At 41.1% G+C, this 26,773-nt stretch overlaps 2 protein-coding genes and 1 pseudogene across 2 annotated transcripts; all 3 read right to left on the reverse strand.

Annotated features, from left to right (window-relative positions):
* Positions 1–1,282: 1,282 nt before the first annotated feature.
* On the reverse strand, positions 1,283–3,826 carry LOC149113078 (tripartite motif-containing protein 2-like). Its single transcript, XM_089287832.1, has one exon. The coding sequence runs from the start codon at positions 2,935–2,937 to the stop codon at positions 1,309–1,311; it is 1,629 nt and encodes a 542-aa protein (XP_089143958.1). The 5' UTR covers positions 2,938–3,826; the 3' UTR covers positions 1,283–1,308.
* A 3,647-nt stretch (positions 3,827–7,473) lies between these two features.
* On the reverse strand, positions 7,474–16,683 carry LOC149113079 (uncharacterized). The gene is made up of 6 exons (XM_089287834.1): positions 16,441–16,683; positions 15,542–15,836; positions 14,712–14,990; positions 11,455–11,621; positions 10,035–10,272; positions 7,474–8,920 (listed from the first exon to the last, which is right to left on the reverse strand). The coding sequence occupies exons 1-6, from the start codon at positions 16,543–16,545 to the stop codon at positions 8,772–8,774; spliced, it is 1,233 nt and encodes a 410-aa protein (XP_089143960.1). The 5' UTR covers positions 16,546–16,683; the 3' UTR covers positions 7,474–8,771.
* A 993-nt stretch (positions 16,684–17,676) lies between these two features.
* On the reverse strand, positions 17,677–26,464 carry LOC149113080 (uncharacterized; annotated as a pseudogene).
* Positions 26,465–26,773: the final 309 nt, after the last annotated feature.

The following is a 26,773-nucleotide window of genomic DNA, read 5'->3' on the forward strand; positions in this document are numbered from 1 at the left end:
CTCGGAAATCACGCTAAAGGCAACAAAACCGATACAGTTGCTCCTTTAAAATCAATTGATAGCACGTGACTGCCCTTAGAGTATTATGTTTCAACTCCTGGCAGAGGTTTTTTCTCAACAATAAATCTATGGTCGTTTATCTTTACTACTCGCGTGAACTGCTTTAATTTAATTCCGTCTTTTGTCATATAATAAAACTTACTTCAGGTAGAAAAACGTTTACAGTAATACTAGGTTTCTAATCAGATCTAGCTCTTACAACAGCAAGAGAGTGTAGCTACTCATCCTAACCAAATACAGGGTTTTCCCACAAATTTGTCTTCCTCGGGGCATGTCCCCCCCCCCCCCCCAGCCCCTCGCAGAATATTTTGATGCTTTGAAACGTAATACTTCAGGTAGAAAAACGTTTACAGTAATACTAATTTTCTAATCAGATCTAGCTCTTGCAACGGCAAGAGGGTGTAGCTACTCATCCTAACCAAATACAAGGGTTTCCCGCAAATTTGCCTTCTTTGGGGCATGTCCCCTCGGGATATGTCCCCTCCCCCCCCCCCCTCCCCGAATATTTTGATGCTTTGAAACGCCATTTGAGAGTTCGGAAAATTGACCGTAATTTATGTGCTTGTTTTTTTGTATACCTGAAGAAACAAGAACGGAATCATTGGCAAACTCGTTGCATTTTCTTGCAGGGGAAAACGCCCCTCGAGGGAAACTAATATTTCATTCTACACCATATATAGGAAGAAATATAACTGACCTGGGATTTTTTTTTAAAAAAGTTGTAGGGGCCCAGAGAGACCCTGCCCAGAGAAGAGGTACGTCAAAATTCCCCCAGGGGAGGCAAAATAACTCTCCAGGGTTGGTTTCATCAGTTCTGTTACAGAGAGGTGTCACATCCTAATTAAACAACCATGACATTTAAAAATAAAACCCTAACATAAATATGAATCTATTTTGAACAACCAAATAATAGCCGGTCAGTCTCATCAAAGTTGAAAGAGGGGAATGACTATGAATCTCGCAAAAAATCAAAGGAAAAAACAAAGATGCCAAGATTTATCAGTTTTGGATGGTCCACGCCTACGTACAATCTTTTGTTTTTCGTCATACACTATGCATGAATTACGTAACCAAAACGTTTCTGTTGGTTGGTTCCTCAGTCAGTACTAAACAACTATTATGTTTTGTGCTCAGTCAAGGTAAAAAAAAGAGAACAAAAACATACAACAAAAAACGTTGTCGGGTTTCATAACCATTCCCCTCTGTTAGCCACAGTCTCGTCTTTTTTTGAAAAGAACAACTAAATTTTCACTCAAACAACTGAAGGCGATGGTTAAGCCATTCGCATACAACAATTCGGCCATTACTTAGAACTGCTACAGACCGCGGGGAACCAAATTCTCCTAAATTACTGCCCTTTGTTCCAAACTTACCAACAAACTTCCCATTCAGTTCGAACACTTGTATTCTATTATTACCTGAATCACAGACCATCAGCTGTCCTGACTTGTTCACTGACAAAAAACAGGGCTTATTTAACTCCCCGTCCCCTCCACCCTGTTTTCCAAACTTGTACTGAAAGTTTCCATATCTGTCGTAAACCTTTATACAATGTTCTTCGTAGTCTGGCACTATGAGATATCTATCACACTGAACACAGTGGATAGGATAAGTAAAAGAGCCCTGCCCACCTATCTTCATTAAAAACTTGCCATCAGGAGAAAAGATTTTAATGAGTTTGTTACCTGCATCAGCAACAATGATATTTCCATCACTGTCTACAGATAAACCACAAGGATTAGAGAGCTGACTATCAAGGCTTCCATACCCACCAAACATACCCACGTGCTCACCCTCCCCACTGAAAATCTGGATGCGATGTTTTCCGTTGTTTGCTACGAAAATATTTCCATTTTTATGGAAAGTTATTCCGGTAGGATAATCAAATTCACCCGCGTTGTGTCCCTCCCGACCAAAGGATCTTAAGTATTTTCCATCACTATTAAAGACTTGAACCCTCTGGTTTAAACCATCCGTTACAGCTATCTCGTCTCTGACATTCACTTCCACCCCCCAGGGATAATTAAACATTCCCACAGACGAACCTTGTTTTCCAAAAGATAGAACAGGTCTTAAGTGAAACAATTTAACCTGAAGAGAAAAGGGGCTTTTACAAATATGTTTTCCGTTTACCTTTACTGTCACTTTGTATTTGCCTTGATCTTTGGGTGAATAAGAGATTTTGTAGCTTCCATCCTTATTGTCATTTATTCGTACTTCCGTCGCGCATTCTCGTCCTTGTTCGTCCGTGATCTCTACCGTTACACGGTCATGTTTACCGTAACACTGCTCTCCCTCTGCGTTTCTTGTGGTCACAACAAACTGTTCTTCACCTCCAACAGTTCCTTCTTCGAGTCCTTTGCCCTCAGCGACAGAATGACTGGCTTCAGTTTGCTGCAGTAGTTTTAGTGTTCCAATTTCTTCGGCGTTGACAGTCTCTAACATCTTTTGATTTTCCACGAAAACCAAAATGGGCAGACCTTTGAGATCACGCTTAGATGGCTTAGTAGTTTGATCGACTCCCTTCAAGATTGTTTGTAATGACTTTTTCACTTGAACGACTTCAGCGTTTGCACTTCGTGTCAAAACTTTGTCAGCTTTATCCAACGATGATTTGATCTCCTCTATTTGATTCTCGCTTTCGCTCTTTTGGGTTGTTAGACTGTCGAGTGATTTCTTTGTTTGGTCTTCCACAGCTGCAAAAATATTTTGCTTCTCCGCTTCAATATTGGCAATTAAATCGTCCACAGTTCCCTGAACGTCTCTCTTCACCTCTTCGCATTGTTGTATCAGCTTCGCGTAGTCTTCATCAAGTTTAGTAACAGCGTCCATCTTTGCTTGTAAATTACGCCTCTGTGTTTCAATCATTGATTTCATTTCAATCTTTTGTCTTTCAGCTTCTTCTTCTATGTGCTTTAAAGCATGGCCGCTGTGGCTGAGGGTGACACAAGTTTGGCAGACCGCCAGTTCACAGTTCTTACAAAAGTACTTTAGCTCTTCTTTCTCGTGCCGTTGCTTTGCACAGAACACAGGTACGTCGCTTTAGCACATCCTCATAGTCCATGTCTTGAAAGTCATTCAGCGCCAGAACACGGTGATCTTTATTGTTTCGCATGATGTTGTGTCCAGTTACGCACTCTTGACAATAAAATATGCAACAGTGGAAACAGTAAGAAGTCTCGGAGCTTTTCTTCTCGCAGTTCCCACATCTCACTTGGCTGCTTCGGCACTCGTTTATTGCCAGCACATCAATCAAGCCATTCAGATCACCACTTTCAGGTACTTTGCTAACAAGTTGACATTTCGGGCATCTGATGGTGTCGCGGCCATGGCTCGTCCTATGCCATTGTTTCAAGCAGTGCAGACAGAAACTGTGTAAGCATGGCAGCTGTTTTGGATCGGTAAATATGTCCGAACTCACTGATCAGGACACTTCTTCACGGAGATTATGGAGCAACGTTTTGATATCCATGTCGTGTTCAGAAACAAGTGAGTAAAGCAAGGTTTTCGCCGAACTCAGCTCGAAACAATGAAGTCTTGTGACTTTCTTTTTTTAGGTCTTTTTGGAATCGTGGCTGTTTATTATGATAATCTTTTCGCTTGTTCAAACCAATCATGGAACGTTCTTTAAAGGGCCTTTGTCATTTTGTCTTGGATACTGATTCCTAAGAATGTGACCCTGAGGAACTCCGTTTAAGCCCGTTGATCAGATGTCACTCAAACTGATCACAGCACAATGCTTGCAAGTCATTTCAATTTCTTCCTTTCTGAATAGACTTAATCTGTCGGAAAACATTTATCAAAGTAACACAGCTTGTTTAGGGACACGTAGTCGCAAAGTAGAGTGCATACAAATAAATATACGTAACGTGAAGTAAACACAAGGACTGGATGCATTTAATGTTGTCAATATAAAAGGATCGCGACTAAAACACCACACAAGCACGTACATACGAGTAACATACGAGTAACATACATGTAAAATACGAGTACATACGAGTAACATGCATGTAAAATACGAGTACATACGAGTAACATACGAGTACATACGAGTACATACGAGTTACATACGAGTACATACGAGTAACATGCGAGTAACATACGAGTAACACAGAGTACATACGAGTACATAGGAGCAGCATACCATGGCAGGAGGCATGTCATTTTATTTTTATCTTGTACACACGTACACACGAGCGCGCGCAAGTGCCAGACACGCGCGCTTACCACACACATGCGCCTGTGTCACACACACACAAACAAACCTGTGCGCTGATGTGATATGATGCCACGATACATACAGTAATAAAAGGTAAAATAATGAATCAAAATTAATAAACGGGCAGACTACGAGTATTTCCTGATCTTTTTCTCTCATTGTGATTCGAGAGTCGAAAATCGAGACGATGAGAGAAATTGTTTACCAGATAAGGTAAATGTTGACTGTTGACGCTTCGAGAATATCTGATTGTGTGGGAAAGACCAAAGAAGAGTCCAAAGTACAGTTTTGTGCTTCGACTCCGAAGTTAACAAACCACTGGGAAAACACTGACCGTAGAAGTTGGTTGCCGTCGCAGACACAAGCACATCGGTGAGGTAGCTGGATGGAGCTGAAAGTAAACCTACAAACAAAGATCCTTAAAATGAACGTTAATCGCGGATTTTGCTTTGGGGATGCGTTGTGGCGTAATGGTTAGTGCAGTCCTTGGATTTCAGTTGAGGTCACCGGGCGTACGTGTGTACATGTTTTCTCCTTAAAAATACTTTATTGATACATTTCCCCTCTGCGAACGTAGCAGAAATATAAAATCTAGTTATCGAAGAAATTGGCTACAAAAAGGTTAAAGAAAGAGCTTTGGTGACAAAGTTTTGCACTGAAATCACGGTGCTGCCACGGGCAACTTTCCCCGTTTCCAATGGTAACAATATCGTCCCGGCAATTTCGCGCGCTTTGCTGCCAATGACGTCAAAGGCCGACAAGTTGCAACTGGAAACGGAGCCAGATGCCCATGACAACAACACAAGTTGAACGTTAAAACCTGGTCACCAAACTTTCGTCGGGCCTTACTCAACTGATAATCATAGTAACTTACTGAAGAATCGAGAATGCAGCACAATCATCGAGGTCGTTTTATACCAAATTGATCAAAGTGCAATTAAGGTGGCTCAAAACAGTTTCTGCGCTTTCGAAGACTTATATTTTGATGGGTCATTATAACAACACTTTATCAGTTGATGCTTCAATCATGGTATCAAAAAACTGCCCAATTGTTGGAGAACTGGTTGGTATCATTATCGTGACATAATAGGTTACCATAGCAACAATATGACCTGCAAAAAGCAACCTTAATTATAGCTTTAAGGGCTTATAATTCAAAAACGGCACGGTGAAATGTTTTAATATTTTCCAAATTTTGATAAGAAAGCTAAAATGCAACTTTTGGTAAAGTTTAAAAAGTTCCTATTCATAAGGTGAAGAACCACCTTAAATTTTCAAAACTTTATGGCCTACCTGGTCTTTCGAGGGACCTGGGCACTTTGTCTTTTCCATTCCTTGAATTAAAATGTGCTATATTTAGTTGTTTTCATAACCTTGCCCTTACCTTGAAGAAAATAAAAGAGCAACTTGAAGTCACTTTCTGGTTTGTCTTCGTAGTTAATATGCACCTCTAACTCATTCCCATACAAACTCCTCAGTTTCTTTACGCATGCGTACATCAGTGGCAAGGGGGTACCTCCATCTGCACAACCATACTCAGCGATGGTGAATGTATCACCGACCTTCACAGGAATGGACTTGACAGACTCGATGGCTCTAGGAGAAATAAATTTTATGCTTTCCTCGGACATAAAGAACTTCGAAGTGAAGTAGCCAGCTCCTGAACCGAAGAACTCGGTCTGTGGGCACAAATCAGCACAAATATATATGAAAAAGAGAGTTAATCCCCCATATGGGCCTTATTATTGAGATATCAGGACAGTACGAGCTGGGACGGCTACCGACAGTAAATTTACACGATCAGGTATGCGAACGAGAACTCAAAACGCCTCTCTCTGCCGTCCTCGTCTCGTCAAGGACGCCATTTCGCCCGATTTGCCGTCGTATCGAAAACGTCCGGGCTTCAGAAAAATCTCAGAAATATCTAGAATTAGCCAATCAAGTGAAGTCAATTCCACTCTTGTGAACATCTTAAGCGGCGCCTGGGAAACATCTACGAAACTCACATGGTAACACGTACTTTGAGACGGATTATCTTGCGAATAAGAAAAAATCTGAAAAAATAATTACCCTCTTAATCAGTACAGATAAATGTAACCTTATTGTAGACTACAAGTGGTCCCTCTTTCGCTTAGTCCATCGAGGGTGATGCAAAAAAAGCCCCCCCCCCCCCCAAAAAAAAAAAAAAATTGGCCGCGCTAAATCTAGGGATGAGAAGCTCGTTCTCGCTCCAAGGTCTAGCGCAGCCATTTTTTCTCGCGCTTTGAATTGTTTTTTTCTCTTCACGCTCGAAGTATTAAGCGAAAGTGGGATTACTCTTAGTCTAGCCTTTTTATTATTAATGTGGCAACCAAAGATTAATTAGTATACAGTGAAACCTGTATTAGGCGGACACCCTTGGGACCCTCATTAGTGTCCAGTTAATACAGGGTGTCCGCTCAAAACAGGTCTACTATATGTATGTTGTGCAATAATAGTTAATTATTAACGCTTTTGTAACACAGTGTAACACAGTGTAAGATCAAAGACTGCTCATAGCACAATGTCCAGTCAGTCAATGCATCAATCTAGAATAATCACTTAGCTTTAAACGACATCGCTGAACAATGTTAAAGGAGTCTCAGCTGAACTTTTAGAGGTAAAATGCCCTTGAAGTGTCCGCTTATTGCAGGTTTTGTTCAACAAAATGACTTAATATTGGTGTCGGCGTCCGCTTAACAGAGGTGTCCGCTGAATACAGGTTTAGTTTACAGCAAATGTGGGAAGAAAAGTTTGGGACTCAGGCTGGTGTCCGCTTAATTATAGAGGGTGTGGTGACATGATTAACGGGGTTCCACTGCACTATGCGATTAAGAAATAGAAAACATGTACTGTGTTTCTATCTAGTTTTAGTATAAATCTGCTAGCGCTCTATCACGAATGCCGTTCTCTGATTGGCTAAGCTACTCACTATCTATTCTGTGATAGATTGTAAATAGCGTAGCAGTGTGCCCTTGTTAACAAAATTACGGCTGCTTCTTGGCTTTTTCGAAGTCTCTATGAAGAGGAGTAAGATAAAGTTTTGAACGACTCGATTTATTCGCTCTCGATTTCTATGCGTGACACGAGGGCGCAATCACGCGATAGAAACCTCGAGCTCAAAATCTAATTGTTTAATACTGAGAAACACGATATTTAACCAATGAGCACGCGTATTTTCTTAGGACTGCTTTATTAAAAAAATAACGCAAGCAAACTTTACTTCATTTGCATCGTAGAGTTACTATGAACCAGCATTCTTGACGTATGAACTATCCACAGCAAAGGAGTCAGTTATATGATATAAACAATGGCGGGATTATGAGATAGGCAAATTAATAGCTCGTTATCACTTAACTCTAGCAAACAAGAGCAAAACAACTTCACGTTTTCATAACTGTGAATGTTTGTACCCGTTAAAAACTAAACAACAATATAAAATCTCCGAAGAGCCAAACTTAATATATACTACAAAGATCCCACGACAAAAAGCCAAACAGATCACGTGACACAACCCGCGTGACTTTTTCTCCAAACAGAGTCAAATTTAGGTAGAAAAATTTCACCTGATAGAATTGGAGGTATAGCCAGTCCGGAGGGACAGTGCTAACATGTGTTTCAAAATTAAACAAAATTGTCTTTCCTATAATATGGCTGTCTACTCTCTCTCTACTTTTGACCGTAGTTAACTATGCTTTTGAGGTACTTTCTTTTTAAATGACTTTCCAGGTTGGCATTGAAAAGGTAAAACTAAACGCGAGTAATCTCTCGGGGCCGGCAAGGTTATAATTGTACTACTTAAGAAAAGGATATCGCAAAATGCTGGTACTTCTATCCCCCCCCCCCCCCCCCCCCAGACGCAAAATATACACATATATGCTCTTTTCTAGTCGACCCGGGGAAACCATCATATAAAAAGAACGGGGATGCTTACCTCTTTTTAAAACCTACAACGTTTCTCGTTCTAACAAACTTCTACTCGTGTTTTATTTAACAACTATTAGATTATAGGCTGGAGATTTCCATTACGCATTGAAATTGTATAAATCTACTAGTCGTTCAAGTATAAATTTATAAATTTACTAGTCTTGGCCTAAATCTTCTAATCGTTAAAAGATTGATCTGTATCCTCTTAACGGACACTTTGAAAACCAAGGAAACGGCCGCCATTTTGTTAACAACCGCACACGGCCAGATTACACGCTACAGTTGTACAACTCGGTGTACAACAGAATGGATAGTGAGTAGGATAGCCAATAAGAGAACGACTTTTACGATAGAATGCTAGTAGATTTATACTAAAACACGATTGATGTAATACATGTAGCATGGTTGATGTGTATCAATACCTCAGTATTTGAAAAATATTCTAGCAACACTAGCAACGTGTGCGCGCCTTTTGGGCTCTCCAAATCCCTGCGTATAGCTCGAATGATCCAGAAGCAATCCTTATAAATAGTCCTAATTTCACAGACTATGACTTTTCGATAATAATGAATGCATTCCACATCGTGAGTAGTATGTAATATTCTGGAGAACTCAACAGCTCTTCCTCTAAACGATAGAAATATTGGTTCAGAATATCCTTTTTCTGTTCAGGAGAATAAGGCTGACCATCAAGGGCTGTCAAGAGAAAATAAAGTATGAGAATATGATAATGACTTGTATCGAAGTCTTTATATTAAGTGCGAGGAGGAAAAAGAAATATCGGCCTTAATCGTGGCCAGCCGATTTTTATGTCGCTAGAGAGGAAAAAGAAATTAAGCTCGTCTCATCACAGTACCACCCAGGCGCAGCATTTCCTCCTGTTTAGTGTGTAAGGAATTTCAACTTTTTACACTGTTTGAGCCCCGTCCACATTACACCGGAGAAATTTGAAAACCCAACAATCTGCGGTCATTCTGGATTTGTGTTTGAGGAAAACTCGGTCAGAAAAACTCCGTTTTCCGGTTTCGGATTCGTGTGGACAGTAGGCCTAACCGAAGAAATAAAGATGCATTTTCAAATTTCTCCGGCGCAATTTGGACGGGGTCGGATATTAATTGACGTGCTCTCAGACAGGATGCAAACAACATACAGTTTTATTTCATGCATGGTTCAGTTCCCAGCAACAATTTCTGTATTCTGATTAACTACGTGCATGTCAATTAATCTCAAATCAGTGCAAAATGGTGTGATTTAAAATGATTGACAGATACCGCTCGGCCAAAATTAAGTTCGAACAGACAAAATGGCAGTCAATATCGATCAGTTAGCTCATAATCATGTTCGTAACTTTGGTAGTTCCCATCCTTGCAGGACACGGCCATATGAGAAATATGAGCTACTGACGAAGCGTGAGGTCAATATGGCGGTCATGACTTGAAATAAGCTTAGTCAATAAAGGATTCATTGTATCGGTAGAAAGAACACAATTTTCTTGCGGGAAACAGCGGGTAATCCCGAGCGGCCAGTTCAGGCTGCTCCATCTTGCCCGTTCGGGTAACCAATCACAGCATGGGATTTGATTCATCCTGCTCGCCCGTGGAGCTGGCCTTAACATAAAATGTGTTCAAAGCATGGCCAAAGCTTGCAAACTCATTACATAGATAACATGTAGACTTGTTTTGATTGAGCCAGACTATTATATTGGAAGATGTTTTCGTACATGTTTTCTTTGCACTGACTATTTGCAATTCAGGACGACTGTTTTTTAAAACCAAAATACTCCTCATATCTAATTTACCATTCGACTTACTTGATAAAAACATGGAATTACTCCAAGCGCGAGTTTGCTCAGTCATAAATCTCGCAGCTATTTTGGCGTCTCCAGTTTCTAGCAAAAGCTTCTTTTCTGGCAACGGGAACTCTTTTATTTCCACTGAAACAAGTGTCAAGCCAGCTTTTCGGACTGGAGAATCGTCTGACATGAATGGCTTTGTAAGTTCCTCCTGCGTTCTGAAATATCCCGGGAGCGTCATTTCCTTCAGTTCGTACTGTGGAAGAAAAACAATTATGGTAAAAACGATCAAGAACCTGATATTGAATCGATTTTTTTTCCTATCTATTAATAAGGGTAATAGGACTGAGTGGAGTCCAATTCGGTCTGTAATCATACGAGTGATTAACAAAATCGGACGACCGCGAAGCGGGAGTCCGATTTGTCAATCACGAGTATGATTACAGACTGAATTGGACGACGCGAAGCCCTGTTACCAATTAATCAAAACTATGACAAAAATCGAGAAACGAACAAACCATCGATTGAGCGCTGAACGATTAAACGTCGTTATCAATGCTGAAAAACACAGTAGTTTACTCAACAAAGTGCACCGCAACAGCGCGCGCAAAAATGACGCGTACTGTCCAGTTAAACAGGCATGACACGTACACTGTCCTATTACAATGTCTAATTACAAGTATGACGCGTACAGTGTCCAATTAATGCTCAAATCGGGCTGCTGATAGCCAATCACGTTCGAAAATTTTGTGATAGTTTTGATTAAGAAGTTAATCGTATCTATAACGATCGTAATTGGTTCTCCGCGCGCCTATTTGCCCCGTAATCGGCGCGTGATCACGTGGGTGTCCAATTACAGGTATCCAATTTGAATTTTTTGTAATTGGCCACGTGATTCGCACGTCAATTACGCGCGTTTTATTGTCTTTCTTTCCAATGTTTCCTACAGTTTTCAAAACTTGTGAAACGCGCTACAGACGTTTTCGCTCAAAAGAAGTTCTCAAAAGATATTTTTAATTCCGAAATTTGTTATAGATACGATTAATTAGTAATTGGACCTCGTGTCGTACAATGCTGGGAGTATCGTGTTCGTAACTTCAAATCGGCCTCGCGCTTCGCGCTCGTCCGATTTTGAAATTATTCGCGCGATTACTCCCTGAAATGTACTCCACTCGGTCCAATTACTATTACTTATATTCATTAATTAATAATTGCAAATTATCATACCTTTCTCTCCCCTTCCACTTCCTATATGTACAAAAAGAAAATCCGATTCTGTATTTCCCTTATGCCCTGCTCAAAATATACTACGAATTTCCTATCGAGTGTGTTCTGCAGCGGTCGTTATCATTCTACTTTCAAAAGTTGGATAATTTAAAAGAGGAACATTCAAACTGGATGTGATTTATAAGGTTGTGTTGTAAATACTTCATATTACCTTTGTGATGATGTTGTCTTTTGCCATGCCCTCCCAAACCTTATACATTGCACTGTAGAGTGGAGACAACGAGGACGTATTCCTCACAAAATTGGTCCTTTTTTCGATGTTGGTGCTGTTGTTGTAATCTACTTCACTCACGGGAGCAATCAGAGCCAGTCTTCCTCCTTTGATATTGAAATAATCCAGAACAAGTGAAACAATCTTAGATAGTGCGAAGTGCTTACAATTGTCGTTTGTCAAGACAGCTTTGAATTTTACTGTGGCGTTTCGTTTTTCGTTCATTTCAGTTAAATTCAATAATACGATGAATAAGCAAACACAATAACTTGCAAGTTATAAAAGAAGACTACATTTCTTGAAACGAACCAAAAGATACACAGTCACAGAAGCGTTCTTTGCAATAAAAAAGGAGAAGTCACGTTTCCCGCAATATAACTATGACGTCATGGCAGCCATATTGGTGTTCCGAAACAATGAAACGGCGGCCATGTTGGTGTACCAAGCCAATTCTGTGGGAGTTCAACCCTTTTCTTATGTTAACACTTTCTTTTGTTCCAATAAATTTGCATTGTTGCTGAGCACGTGCGTGTATACGCTCTATCCCCGGTAAAACCACACGACATATAAAATACGGCGAAGCCCAGTAGATGCTACAACGCATGCGTCTTATATGTGTTCTGCCACAAGGAAAGCACTCAACGTTTGTGTGCGATCCCATATAAAATGTATCTTCCACGTTATATAAAGTCGACTCTAATGTTAACTAATCCGCGTATGCGTTTAGAGCAAATTGCCTTTGTTCTTAAGAGACTAGTACCACAAGGAGTGCCACGGTTTTCCGGAAAATTATATATAACTTTGTAATATTGTAAAAGAGGTATTTTACAATAACTGTCTAATTTCTCGCGCGCTGATTGGCTCATTTTTATTGTCAATAAGAGTACAGACGGACGAAATTTCAATTTATGCAACATTTATGCAAGCTTTTAAGTTCAATTTTCAGCTGTCAAACTGTCAACTTTTTAACCAATGAGATTTTATGGACTTTTTTAAGTAACCAATCAAAAAGCGAGAAAAGCTATTTGACAATGTTCGCGTCATTTTGAATAACATTCACTTATCTTGGTTTACGGCAAGTTTACGGCGTCTTTTCCCCTCATTTATTCCCGGCATTTGACCGTTTTGGGGTCTTGTTATTGTAAAAAACAAATTGACGTCAGTTTTTTTATGCGTCTGTCCTCCTATTGATGGTAAATTTCGTCAAGTTTACTGCGGAACCACGAGCCACAGCCACTTTAGCAATGTTATGACGCAATTTATCATCAATAAGAGGACAGACGCATAAAAAACTGACGTCAATTTGTTAAACGTTAGCAGGAGCCTTAATAGGGGACGGAGACCGTAAGCGCGCGCCATTTCTAGTACTGAGGCTGTCCCTATGATATGGGACAATTTTTCTATTTTTAGAACAAATTGCGCCAACCCGTGCGGCACACGCGCGTACATGCTGCGAGGATTTTTGCGGATGTAATACGGGGAGATGGAGTCCGAAATTCCCGAAATGTTTGAAGCTTTTGGCCCACAACTCAATACGTTCATGTCTGTTGGAATTTTACTTCAGTATTTTCGTCGTAAGCTGCTTCAGTCTGAGTGAAGTAAGACAGTGTCGAATTTAGTTATGTGCCGCTTTATGATATCACTGACCAAGTTGCGTTCCGCTGCTTCTTTTACAAGAGTTCCACATTACTCCACTCTAAGTTTCACACATGTTGAAAATTAACAGCTTTTCCAGAAAACAGCAAAAAACTAGTTGGATACATTTTGATATAGCAGTGTTTCAGGACTTCAAAGTTTCCCTCTTCTTGCCACACGCTTACCAGGATTTCGCCAGAGTCTATCTCGACCGAACAGTAAAAAAAAAAATAATTGCAACTTTGCGTTTCGCCTGAATTGTAAGCAATTCTTGATGTTTTATCAGGGCCCAATAAGTGACAGTAAAGTTTAAGTCTGTAGATGCTGCTCAGTTTTGTTTGTGTAAAAATCCAATACGTCTGTTGTCGATGAATAACAGCGCCCGCCGATGTGTGTTTTGTACAGTCAGTAAAACATGACAACTTGGACTTCCCCACTTTCGTGTGAAAAAGTACATCGAACTCATATAATACCTCTAGCTTTTAAATATGTTTTTGTAATCCTGGGTTAGCGTTAACAACCCGGCATTGTTTACAACAGGGTAACCTGACATGAGCCCGAGATCCAATCGCAAACTAGCTTTTGGTCAGCGGTCAACTGCAAAAAACACGTATCCTCGGTGAGCTCTAAACTTGAGCCCTCGATATAGTCAAGTGATATCAGTCAGTGGATACCTTGTTTGACAGGCGTCGATTGACCATAACATGGATGTCCAATAATCAAAGAAGGACGCTATAAACCTAGGGTGCATGTCTCTGTCATCCTATTAGCTGGAGTATGGCCCCTATCTTGCGCGACTCCGTCGTCGTCGTGCGTACGCGCCCACGAGCAGTACCGCTAGCCATGATAACCATGAAAAAATCAATTCATGGGTTTCCTTTCTTTCCTATATGGGTATGGGGCTCCGCTTGGCGGCTCTTCAGGCCGGGAGAGCTCCGCTAAAAATATCGAAGGTGAGCCAACGGAGGCAAACGATCTCAGTCATATTTTGAAGAAGTGGGTCTGTTGCGTAAATAATTCCAAATGTTGCCAACGTTTTCACAAAACTTAACCATTCAAGAGGCATTTGAAACCGCCGCGCAGATAAACGAAGAGCTGAAAAAGAACGGAATTCAATGATGCATTTTGCAAACAATTCACTGAACTTCTACCAGATAGATTTTCTTCATTTTTTTCGCTAAACGTAGAAAATCGGTACAGAAAATGATCCATCAAAAGAAAAATAGGGGTCACCGAACGTCCAAGATCGTTAAATGTAGGCAAAGCTATAGCAATGGCCAGCTGCCCTATCATTGCTCATTTTATTACTTAGCGCGCGCTCGATGAATGAGGTGGCATGTGAATTTGCGTACGCAGTAAGGATGCGCAGGAAAAAATACTCGAACGTCCTTAATTAATTGATAGCGAAAGGCAGACACCCAAATTATCCCAGTAATGCACTCTGCACTAAAAAGAGTGGCGATGAGTAAGTTCAGTAACCTCATTCATTTATAAGAGCCTTGCTACCATTAGCAAATGTTATCCCTCACTGCAAGTTTTTTTTCACAATGTTGTTGTCTTACCTCTCGATAGTTCTCTTGCTCTCATCAACAGAAACCGTTCCCAGTCCTTCTCGGCTTGTTTACCGAACTCGTTTCTCTCATCCGGGACTTCAGATAAACAATGCAGGACTGCTTTTGTCAAGTTGCAAGGCTTTTGGCTCAGCCACTGAGCCGCAAAGAAGCAAAATCCGAAGTTAACAAACCCACTGGGAAAACACTGATCGTAGAAGTTAGTTCCCGTCGCAGACACATAAACATCTGGAAAATCAGTGAGGTAGCTGGTTGAAGCTGGAAGTGAACCTACAAACAAAGCAGAATTGCGTTTGAAAGTTACGGAGTTTTTGTTTTGTTTTGTCTTTTTTTTTTTAGTTTTTCTTTCCATTAGGTTCTATTTGCTCTACTTTCCTTCTATTCGATAGCATTGCCAAATGTTCTAATAGAGTACTTATTTAGCGCTCACTACGTGGTTTGTGTTGCATGTGTATTGGTTTGTGTGTGGGTGTGTATCTATGTCTCGACCTGAAACTTGTATTAATATATCTTTACACCTGCCTGCCTGCCTTTTTAACTCTCAACTTAACTTTAACTCTATTAATATGAAATATCTGTAAAAATATATCTGTGAGAACAAAGGAAAATAGAGCTCGTTGTTGTGAGGTCGTCGTTCTTCGTAAAGACAATTTAATGGTACATTTCCTCTCTGAATGAAGAATTAAAAATGTAGAACAAGAATCACAGCCACTTCATTCCATATTTTAGTCGCAGTAAAGGTCGTAAAAAGCTGGCACCGTCCATCTAAATGGTTATAACTCCTATCCCTTACTTATTCGATTTTATAGCCTTTCCCTTACCTTGTAGAAAATAAAAGAGCGACTTGAAATCATTGTCCGGTTTGTCTTCGTAATTAATGTGCACCTCTAACTCATTCCCATACAAGCTCCTCAGTTCCCTTACGCATGCGTACATCAGTTGCATGGAGGTGCTTCCATCTGCACAACCATAATCAGCGATGGTGAATGTATCACCGACCTTCACAGGAATGGACTTGACAGACTCGATGGCTCGAGGAGAAATAAATTTTATGCTTTCCTCGGAAAAAGAGAATTTCGACGTGAAGTAGCCAGCTCCTGAACCGATGTACTCTGTCTGTGTAAACGAATATATATGGACAAGAGAGTTACGCAGCGTCCACACTACGCCAAACAAATTAATTTGAAAACGCAGGTTTAAACCGTCACGAAAACGGAGCTTTTCAAACACGCTCTTGAAACCGGAAGATTTTGAAAATGTCGGCTTTGAACGGAGAATTTTATTTTTGAGTGGTAAAAACAATATTTCACGAACGAACAAAACATTGAGATTTTAACGAAGCACTTGCGGTATTTCCTGCACGAATACAACCTTATTGTTATTTAAATTGTGGCAGCAAAAGATGAATTAACTCTTGAACTGAACAAAGAGTTCCTTTTCAAAGAAACTTTGTCACGGAATCGTATCGCGGAATAAATTGGTGTAAAGTATGATTTGTCATGATCTTTATCTACGTGGCTCACGGCAAAACAGTATGGTGGTGGTGAAGATTTCGTCCCTCGTTTTTATGCATGCGAATTTGATGATCGTGCTTGAATGAAGTCGCAAGCTGACACAGACATTTCATGCTGATTAGCATGCCTAGTATGCGTGTCGGGAATGAAGTTACATCATGCAAAATGATAGAATAGGAAAGAACGATAGTAAGAGAGGTGAGCACCTGTACTGCACCCTTTGATGAGTTAAATTTGTTCGTAGACTTATTTGCCGTTGTTGATGTTGGATCCAGTCCCACCTCATGTACTACCGCTTGGACGCTTGCCATGCTAGCAATCGTTGTTCGTTGTTCTGATTCGCAGCTGATTCTATAAAGTAAGAACGCCAATATACACTGTGATCCTGATGTCTGAACAAGGGAGAGTATACGGTGTATCTATTGGCTATGTGCCTGAGTCAGAACACTGATCAGGTGTTTGGTCCGTTCAACCACAGAAATGATTTGACACGTTTAATTCCGACACCGAATACGACTGCGAGTTCGAGATTTCATTTACTAAGCAGCGCGCATGCGTCATAGACGTAAAACTGTCACAAAAAACAATACAAGTTTATTGTGTCATACGCTTAGCTATTCAAGGCTGCAAATTTTTGTTGATATGAATCCCGCTATGCGCTGTGATCCTGATGTCTGAACTAGCCAGAGTATGCGGTTTATCTATTAACTGTGTGCGTGAGTCAGAACAGTCATTGATGCCTGGTTTGCCCAACTGTACAAATAATGTGTCTGACTATATAATACAACTTCACGCAGCGAGTCGTTTAGTTGTTACAAACAGTCGGACCACCTCGTATTCAACGGGGGCTCGAAGAATAACTGCTTGTTATATTTCCCTTTATCCTATTTTCCTGCTTTAGTTTCACCCGCTTGCTTTTTAGATCGTCCTTCTGACCAAGAACCTGGAATGGCGAGTTCAGATATCAACATTCCGGAATTGATTTATGGGGGGTGGTGCCTAATTATTCCTTGCATGATTGCCTTAAATATTCAGTAACTCATTAATTCCAATTTCAAAACTTATGACTTCTCCTACTCGACATCCCGAGATATCTGTTCTAAATATCGGATATCCCATTAATGTTCCCCCAAAATGTCCTGTATCCCGTTAATTTGTTCACCGAAATATCCCCAAAAACCCCTGAAATCTCGCAGTTGAGCATCTCCTTCGTAGACAAGACTCAAGATCATAGACAACAACAAACAGATTTATTACATAAAGCAGCTTTCACTTACAATATCTTGTACAGAGACTTTATTCCTCACCCTAGATCCGGCACATATTTGTATACACCGTTTACATTGCTTTTGAATACTCCTTGAAAATAATGAGCTCATTAGATACGCTCATTTATATATTAAACCGTACCCAAATTCACAATTACTCTAAAGCCGTGTAAATCAGTTTCTTGATTTATCAATAACTAAAACTGTGCTCCAAAAACTGGCCAGATGATCCTCTGGAGAACGCAATATCTCGGATTCCAAACGTTCAAAAAACTCGTTCACAATGACTCCTTTCTCCTGGCTGGAACGCTTGCCGTTGAGAGCTCCCAAGAAAAGTATATATAAATGAAAGGAGTCACGATCATGACCGGACATTCATGTACTGCCCACTTGTGACGCGAACCCCCCTAGGGGAAACTCCCATATGAAAAGATCGGGGAAGCTCGTCGGAAAATATGAATTAAGCCCCTACGAGAGACCTAGACCTCTACGGCCGTGGTTCGAGCTTTGGATGTCATTTAAAACGGAAGTGACAGCAGTTTTTAATTATTTCTTCGAGTGGACCCTTTAAATTACTTTGACGGCTAAAATAGTGGAGTTTCGTCATGAACACCCTAAGTGAGAGCAGAATCCTTGATTCATACCCCTAAGCGAGACGACGAGCATCCCCGACCTTTTCATGTTTGAGTAAACCCCCGGGCTGCATATCCGTGTGCACGTTTCTTTTGGCTTTGTTTCGCGTTTTTGGTTGTAAACTGGGCTAGTGTCATGAACAAGTAACGCTGATTCTCTTGAATAATCTGACTTTTCCTGTCAGAATTTATCTGTCACAGTTCTCAATACTTTTCAGCCGTCCCTTATGAGAGGGTCTGCGTTTATTTAGTTGCTAGCCTACGAATGATATATCTTTACTTTCAACGCTTCGTTTTTTATTTTTAAGTTCACCGAGGGAAACTTACTACATTGTTCGCCAGTAAGTTTTCTTTAATTAACCCTTAATCTAAAACGTCCTGTTGGAGGTGCTGTGGCCTCATAGTTCGTGCACTCGACTCCGGATCGAGTGGTCCGGGCTCGAGCCCTGGCCGGGGACATTGTGCTGTATTCCACCATGAGCAAGGCTCTCATTGTGCCTCTCTCTACCCAGGTGTATAAGTAGGTACTGACAAATTTAATGCTGGGAGCATCCCATCTAGGGGGGAGTAGAAATACTCCTAGCCGCTTCATGCTACAGAAATCGGGTTTATGGGCCACTTGGCTCGTCTGTAGATATTAACACTATCCACCCTCCCCTTCCCCCCAAAAAAACATTCTGTAATAGTTTTTAAAGCCAGTAACGACATATTTTCAATCACATTTTTTAACACTAACTCTACTGATCTGATAAAAGCATAAAATTGCTCCACGCGCGTGTTTGTTCGGTCAGCATTCTCGAGACTGGCTTTTCATCTCCAGTTTCTCGCCATAGCTTCGTTTCTGGCAATAGAAACTCCTTTGACTCCACAGAGACAAGGGTCAGACCTGCTTTTCTGACTGGCGATTCATCTGATATGAATGGCTTAATCAGTTCTTTCCATGTTCGGTAGTATTCGGGGATTGTCATTTCCTTCATCTCATCCTGTGTTGGGAAAGCGATCAAGGTGAATGGGGTGGGTCACGCTAGTGGCGCACCATTTTCGTGTTTTTTCACGTGGCAACGTTTAATATTACGCTGTAAAGGATGGTTATATATTGTGATTGTGACTCTTGACTGCGACCGTTTAATTCAAACATTTAGTTCTATGTTTTAAGGCTGTAGGTGGAATGCTAGAGTGTAACCATTCAAATCAAAGTTATTGAGCAGTACTTTGATGTGGTACTGTTTATTATGCTGTACAAGGTGGTTCTAACTTTTAAGTCTGCGAATGAGACCCTAGTGTGTGATAATTCAAATGAAAGCTATCCAGCAGAACTTTCCTGTGGTACTGGTTATTTTAAGTCACCATGATGATGTTCTTGTTCGTATGATGAGGGATAAAAACGTGGAAATTGTATACACCTATATTACCTCTGTGATGATGTCGTCTCTTATCATGCTTTCCAACACCTTGTACAGTCCACTGTAGAGTGGAAATTGCGAAGTACCCCCGTCAACATCATCGTAGCCATCTTCATCATCCCGCATAAACATAATGAGCACCAACTTTCCACCTTTTAAACAAAGGAAACGGTACTTCTAGAAATCTCAAATTTGTGTTTTCTTGTTACGTCCAAATTCAAAAGACTTGGTTACCCCGGCTAAACTGCGCGGTTTCTTTCAGGCCTTCACTGTCAATTGATTTCAGAGACGTATCCGAGACGAACCACCTGACTCGAAACCGATTGACCGAGGCAAAATATTGAGGACTAGGAACTAGGCAAGGCTAAAGATACAGCTACAGAAGAGAAAGAAGGACTAAACCCTAGGAACGAGGTTTCTTGAACACACGTAACGTAAGTGCGTTGAATTAATCGTTTTCAATATTAGAGCGGTTTTCAATTGAGTGTCGTAAAACCAAAACCAAATCAATTACGTACCACTGTTAGACTACTCAGCAAATCTCAAACCGAAGTAAAACCAAAACCAAAGTAATTGTCTAATTACCTTCGACACTCAATTGAAAACTGATCTAACAGAACTGCAATTAACATTACGACGGGATCCTCTTCATCTCTGCGTTAAATTAGAATTACAGGGAGGACAACAATTTTATGCAATGCCTCCGAAGCTTTTCGATCTCTTTTCAAAGCTCACAGGGACATTTCCAAACTAAGACAACAAACAGCCTCTAGCAGCGTCACGCAGCTATGAACTCACTCATATGTCTCCCCGAAACTAAATATTTCCACATAATTTCTCGCACTCCCAAACTTCCAATCATGTTTATATAACGGAAAATGCTATCTCTTTTTCAATAACGAAATATTCCTGGTAGTTTTGTCTTACCTTAAGATAGTTCTCTTGCTCTCATCAACAGAAACCTTTTCCAGTCCTTCTCGGCTTGTACACTAAACTCGTTTCTCTCATCCGGATCTTCAGAGAAACTGTGCAGCACTGCTTTTGTTAGGTTACAGGGCCTTTGGCTCAGCCAATGAGCCGCCATGCAGGAAAACCCAAAGTTTACAGACCCACTGGGAAACACCGATCGTAGAAGTTGGTTCCCGTCGCGGACACAAAAACATTTGGGAAATCGGTGAGGTCGCTGGCCGGATGGGGCTGGAAGTAAACCTACAAGACACAGAAAATGTTCGGATTACATGCCAACGTTTAATATGGTGTTTCCCTTTAGTCTAGGTGGCGAGATGGTGTTTGCAAGGAGATATTGTGAAAGTTGCTAAAACACTGAGGTCTGAGGTTTTTCATTCGACCATCTTGACAATGGGTGATTTGCATTGGAAAGAAAACTCATTCTGCTGCAGCCATCCTTTACAATGGATCACTGGTTGTGACCTCTACATGCGTACATCCGCCCATACTTTCTTGAAACGAGAAGTTGGATGTAAAAGGTTATTCTTCAGTACAAACAGAGGTTTATAAGCTTCTGCTATGATTTTAATTCACAAGTTTCCTCCTAAGAGCGACTTAAAGTAACTTTCTGGTTTGTCCTCGTAATTAATTTGTACCTCTAACTCATTCCCATACGAGCTCCTCAGTTCCTTTACGCATGCGTACATCAGTGGCATGGAAGTGCCTCCATCTGCACAACCATAATCAGCGATGGTGAATGTATCACCGACCTTCACAGGAATGGACTTGACAGACTCGATGGCTCGAAGACAAATAAATTTTATGCTTTCCTCGGAAAAAGAGAATTTCGACGTGAAGTAGCCAGCTCCTGAACCGATGTACTCTGTCTGTGTAAACGAATATATATGGACAAGAGAGTTAGACAACGTCCACACTACGCCGGAGAAATTTGAAAACACAGCTTTAAACCGTCAGAGTATGAAAGAAACCGGAGAGTATGAAAATGTCGGCTTTTAACGGAGAATTTTATTTTTGAGTGGTAAAAACAATATTTCACGAACGAACAAAACATTGAGTTTTTAACGAAGCACTTGCGGTATTTCCTGTACAAATACAACCTTATTGTTATTTAAATTGTGGCAGCAAAAGATGAATTAACCCTTGAACTGAACAAAGAGTTCCTTTTCAAAGAAACTTTGTCACGGAATCGCATCGCGGAATAAATTGGTGTAAAGTACGATTTGTCATGATCTTTATCTACGTGGCTCAGGGTAAAATAGTATCGTGGTGGTGAAGACTTTGTCCCTCGTATCTATGCACGCGAATTTGACGATCGTGCTTGAACGAAGTCGCAAGCTGACACTGACATTTCATGCTGATTAGCATGCCTAGTATGCGTGTCGGGAATGAACTTATATCATGCAAAATGGCAGAATAGGAAAGAAAGATAGTAAGAGAAGTGAGCACCTGTACCGCGGCCTTTGGCGGGTAAAATTTGTTCGTAGACTTATTTGCCGTTGTTGATGTTGGATCCAGTCCCACCTCATGTACTACCGCTTGGACGCTTGCCATGCTAGCAATCGTTGTTCGTTGTCCTGATTCACAGCTGATTCTATAAAGTAAGAACGCCAATATACACTGTGATCCTGATGTCTGAACAAGGGAGAGTATACGGTGTATCTATTGGCTATGTGCCTGAGTCAGAACACTGATCAAGTGTTTGGTTCGTTCAACCGCAGAAATAATTCGACACGTTTAATTCCGACACCGAATACGAATGCGAGTTCGAGATTTTATTTACTGAGCAGCGCGCATGCGTCATAGACGTAAAACTGTCACAGCAATACAACAACGCAATACAATACAAGTTTATTGCGTCATACGCTTAGCTATTCATGGCTGCAAATTTTGTTGATATGAATGCCGCTACGCACTGTGATCCTGATGTCTGAACTAGCCAGAGTATGCGGTGTATCTATTAACTGTGTGCGTGAGTCAGAACAGTCATTGATGCCTGGTTTGCCCAACTGTACAAATAATGTGTCTGACATTATAATACAACTTCACGCAGCGAGTCGTTTAGTTGTTACAAACAGTCGGACCACCTCGTATTCAACGGGGGCTCGAAGAATAACTGCTTGTTATATTTCCCTTTATCCTATTTTCCTGCTTTAGTTTCACCTGCTTGCTTTTTAGATCGTCCTTCTGACCAAGAACCTGGAATGGCGAGTTCAGATATCAACATTCCGGAATTGATTTATGGGGGGTGGTGCCTGATTATTCCTTACATATTTGGCTTAAATATTCAGTAACTCATTAATTCCAATTTCAAAACTTATCTCCTACTCAACATCCCGGGATGTCTGTTCTAAATATCGGATATCCCATTAATGTTCCCCCAAAATGTCCTGTATCCCGTTAATTTGTTCACCGAAATATCCCGAAAACCCCTGAAACCTCACAGTTGAGCATCTACTTCGTAGACAAGACTCAAGATCATAGACAACAACAAACAGATTTATTACATAAAGCAGCTTTCACTTACAATATCTTGTACAGAGACTTTATTCCTGACCCTAGATCCGGCACATACTTGTAAACACTTGTAGCCACGCCGTTTACATTGCTTTTGAATACTCCTTGAAAATAATGAGCTCATTAGATACGCTCATTTATATATTAAACCGTACCGAAATTCGCAATTACCCTAAAGCCGTGTATATCAGTTCCTTGATTTGTCAATAACTAAAAATGTGCTCCAAAAACTGGCCAAATAAACCTCTGGGGAACGCAGTATCTCGGATTCCAAACGTTCAAAAAGCTCGTTCACAATGCCTCCTTTCTCCTGGCTGGAACGCTTGCCGTTGAGAGCTGTCAAGAGAAGAAAATATAAATGAAAGGAGTCACGATCATGACCGGACATTCACGTCCTGCCCACTTGCGACGCGAACACCCCTAGGGGAAACTCCCAAATGAAAAGATCGGGGAAGCTCGTCGGCAAATTTGAATTAAGCCCCTTGAGAACTAGACCTCTACGGGCGTGGCTCGAGCTTTAGATACCATTTAAAACGGAAAAGACAGCAGTTTTTAATTATTTCTTCGAGTGGACCCTTAAAATTACTTTGACGGCTAAAATAGTGGAGTTTCGTCATGAACACCCTAAGTGAGAGTAGAATCCTTGATTCATACCCCTAAGCGAGACGACGAACCGTCCCCGACCTTTTTATGTTTGAGTAACCCCCCGGGCTGCATATCCGTGTGCACGTTTCTTTTGGCTTTGTTTCGCGGATTTTGTTGTAAACTGGGCTAGTGTCATAAACAAGTAACGCTGATTCCCTTGAATAATCTGACTTTTTCTGTCAGAATTTATCTGTCACAGTTCTCAATTCTTTTCAGCCGTCCCTTATGAGAGCGCCTGCCTCTATTTAGTTGCCAGCCTACGATCTTTACTTTCCTGCAAAAGGTGACGATAAACGTCGAAGCATCTCGTCCCCAGTTTCAACGCTTCTTTTTAATTTTTTTCACCGAGGGAAACTTACTACATTGTCCGCCAGAAAGTTTTCTTTAATTAACCCTTAATCTAAAACGTCCTGTTGGAGGTGCGGTGGCCTCATAGTTAGTGCGCTTGACTTCGGATCGAGTGGTCCGGACTCGAGCCCTGGCCGGGGACATCGTGTTGTGTTCTTCAATGAGCAAGACTCTCACTGTGCCTCTCTCTACCCAGGTGTATAAGTGGGTACTGACAAATTTAATGCTGGGAGTAACCCTGTGATGGATAGCATCCCATCCAGGGGGGAGTAGAAATACTCCTAGTCGCTTCATGCTACAGAAACCGGGATGAGCTCCAGCCTTATGGGCCACTTGGCTCGTCTGTAGACATTAACACTATCCACCCTCCCCTCCCCCCCCCCCCAAAAAAAGAAACATTCTCTGATAGTTTTTTGGCTAACTTGGAAATGTGCTGTTTGACACTGAGAATTGCCTATTGCTGGTTTTCAGTGTCACGCAATTCAAAATAGATCAAGATAAAAATCAAAACCGGTCAATAGATAAAGTCCAGAATCTGGGAAATGAAAGAAGGTAAATATGCAAAGACCCTCGCCAAAACTCTGGTCACAGCAATTTTTCTTAATTTCTGCGAGCAAAACTTCAAAACTAGTGGAAGGTGTTGTTCACCTAAAAATCAAATGTGAACCGTGAAGTGATAAACGAGGAGCGATATTTGGGATAAACAGCGGCTCCTGATAACTCAAATCTCCTAAAATATCCGCAATCGCTGTATTTAATTCATTTCAAATACCCCTAGAAACAGCGCTATTTCCTAAACAAATGCAGTCTAGTTGTAATAACTCTTTATAAAATAATTGAGATACCACGCGCGCTCTGATTGGTCAAAAACTTATTGTTTATTGTACAGTGCTTAACATATGGTTCCCGATATTGCAGCACTATACACGTGAAAATTAAGCTCGGTCCTCACTAGAGACGCAAGCATAAACATAAAATAAGCTTATTCGCTAGTGGGGACGGCCGCGACAAAAGCATAAGCAGAATATTAAAACCTTGCGTTCTTCTTATGTTTATGTTTACGCCTATGACGTTATTGTGTCCAGTGAGGACATGTTGGCATAAGCATAAGCATACAGAGCATAAGCCTAAGCGAAAGACTATGAGCCAATCAGCGAGCACTTTAAGCTTATATCAACGCTGAGCATAAGCATACGCAAAAGAAGAGAGCTTATGCTCATGCTTATGCTTATGCTTATGTTTATGCTTGCGTGGGTTTACCGCACTAGTAACTGGTCCATATAGAAAGAGCAGTCGGCAACCGAGATTAATTAACTCTTAGCTTTCTCACGATATCGTATTACGGAATAAGTTGGTGTATAAAGTTATATATGATTGGTCATGCTCTTTGCTTATCAGTCGCTTACAGCAAAATAGTATTGTAATGACTAACAATTCGTCCCTCGTTTCTATACACGCTAATTTTGAGATGGTACGCAATCCAAGGAAGCTGCCTGGTGACACAGGCAAGTTTTGCTCATACCGACTAGCGTGCCTAGTATGCGTGTCGGGAATAACCACATCATGCAAAATGATAGAGGCTGTGTTTTCACTAGGACAATTTTGACTAGATAAAGTCGGAAAAGTCCAGAAATACTTTGAAAACAGTTCGTCCTGAGTTTAGCGAGTTAAAAATGCACGCTATTTTCACCAGAAAATACGCGATTATCTCGCCTGTATGACCGGAAATTCACGCCAAGTTATACTACCTCGCGAGATGGTATAACTTGTCCTGGTAAATGCCGCAGCCAATCACATTGTGCGTAGTGATAGACGCCTGCCAAAGAATCAGGCAATAGTATTTACCAGACGCTCCTATCACGGTTCAGTTTGCGAAACGGAACGTTTAAAATGGCAAACGAGTTCAACAGTCCTTCTCATTTATTTCGGTTTACCATTCCTACGGTCCCGTTAGATTTTCCTGTTCCTCGGCCAGGACCGTACCTATGACACGGCGTCGCCGTGCAGAACGAGTTCCTGCATTACAACATTTCGTCGCATCTTCCTCATTTCTGGGGACATTAACCGCATTCTCTGGAAAAAATGCCTTCTCGATCTCCTTCGTATAAAAATAGCTAGAATCAAAACAAGAGAAGTCAGCCATTTTTGAAAGTTGCGCGCTTTTGTAATTTGAATCTTCTGAGTCAGCGGGTTAAATTCTGGGTTAAATTTCCAGTGGAAACAGATGTCACATTTAACTAGCAAATGTTGGTCTGTAAACAAACACCCAGAAAGAATGTTCAGCTAGTTAATCGGCCTAGTGAAAACGCAACCAGAATAGTATAGAGCGATATTAAAAGAGATAAGAACCTTTACTGTGGGCTTTGATGGGCTGACATTGTTTGAAAACGTGGCCGTTGTTGATTTTGGATCCAGTCCCACCACATCCACTGCCGCTTGGACACTTGCCATGCTTTAATCGTTGTTTGTTGTTCTGATTCGACAGCTGATTCTTGTAGCAAGGGAAGAACGCCGATATACACTGTGATCGTGTTGCCTGAACTAGCGAGAGTTTACGGTGTATCTACTAACTGTGTGCCTGAGTCAGAACAGTGATCAGGTCCTGCAGAGATGCCTGGTTCGCTCAACCGCGGAAACAATGTGTCTGACTGCAATACAACTTGGTACGCGTCGAGTCGTTCAGCCTACGGACAGCTAGCCTCCTACACAAATGCTTCGGAAGACTGCGCGACGAGAGAGCGTCTGGCGTGTAGCAGTCTA

Source organism: Orbicella faveolata, unplaced genomic scaffold (genome assembly GCF_042242905.1).
Source record: "Orbicella faveolata isolate gen_17 unplaced genomic scaffold, um_ofav_v1 contig_15, whole genome shotgun sequence".
In the NCBI taxonomy this organism is placed as follows: Eukaryota; Metazoa; Cnidaria; class Anthozoa; order Scleractinia; family Merulinidae; genus Orbicella; species Orbicella faveolata.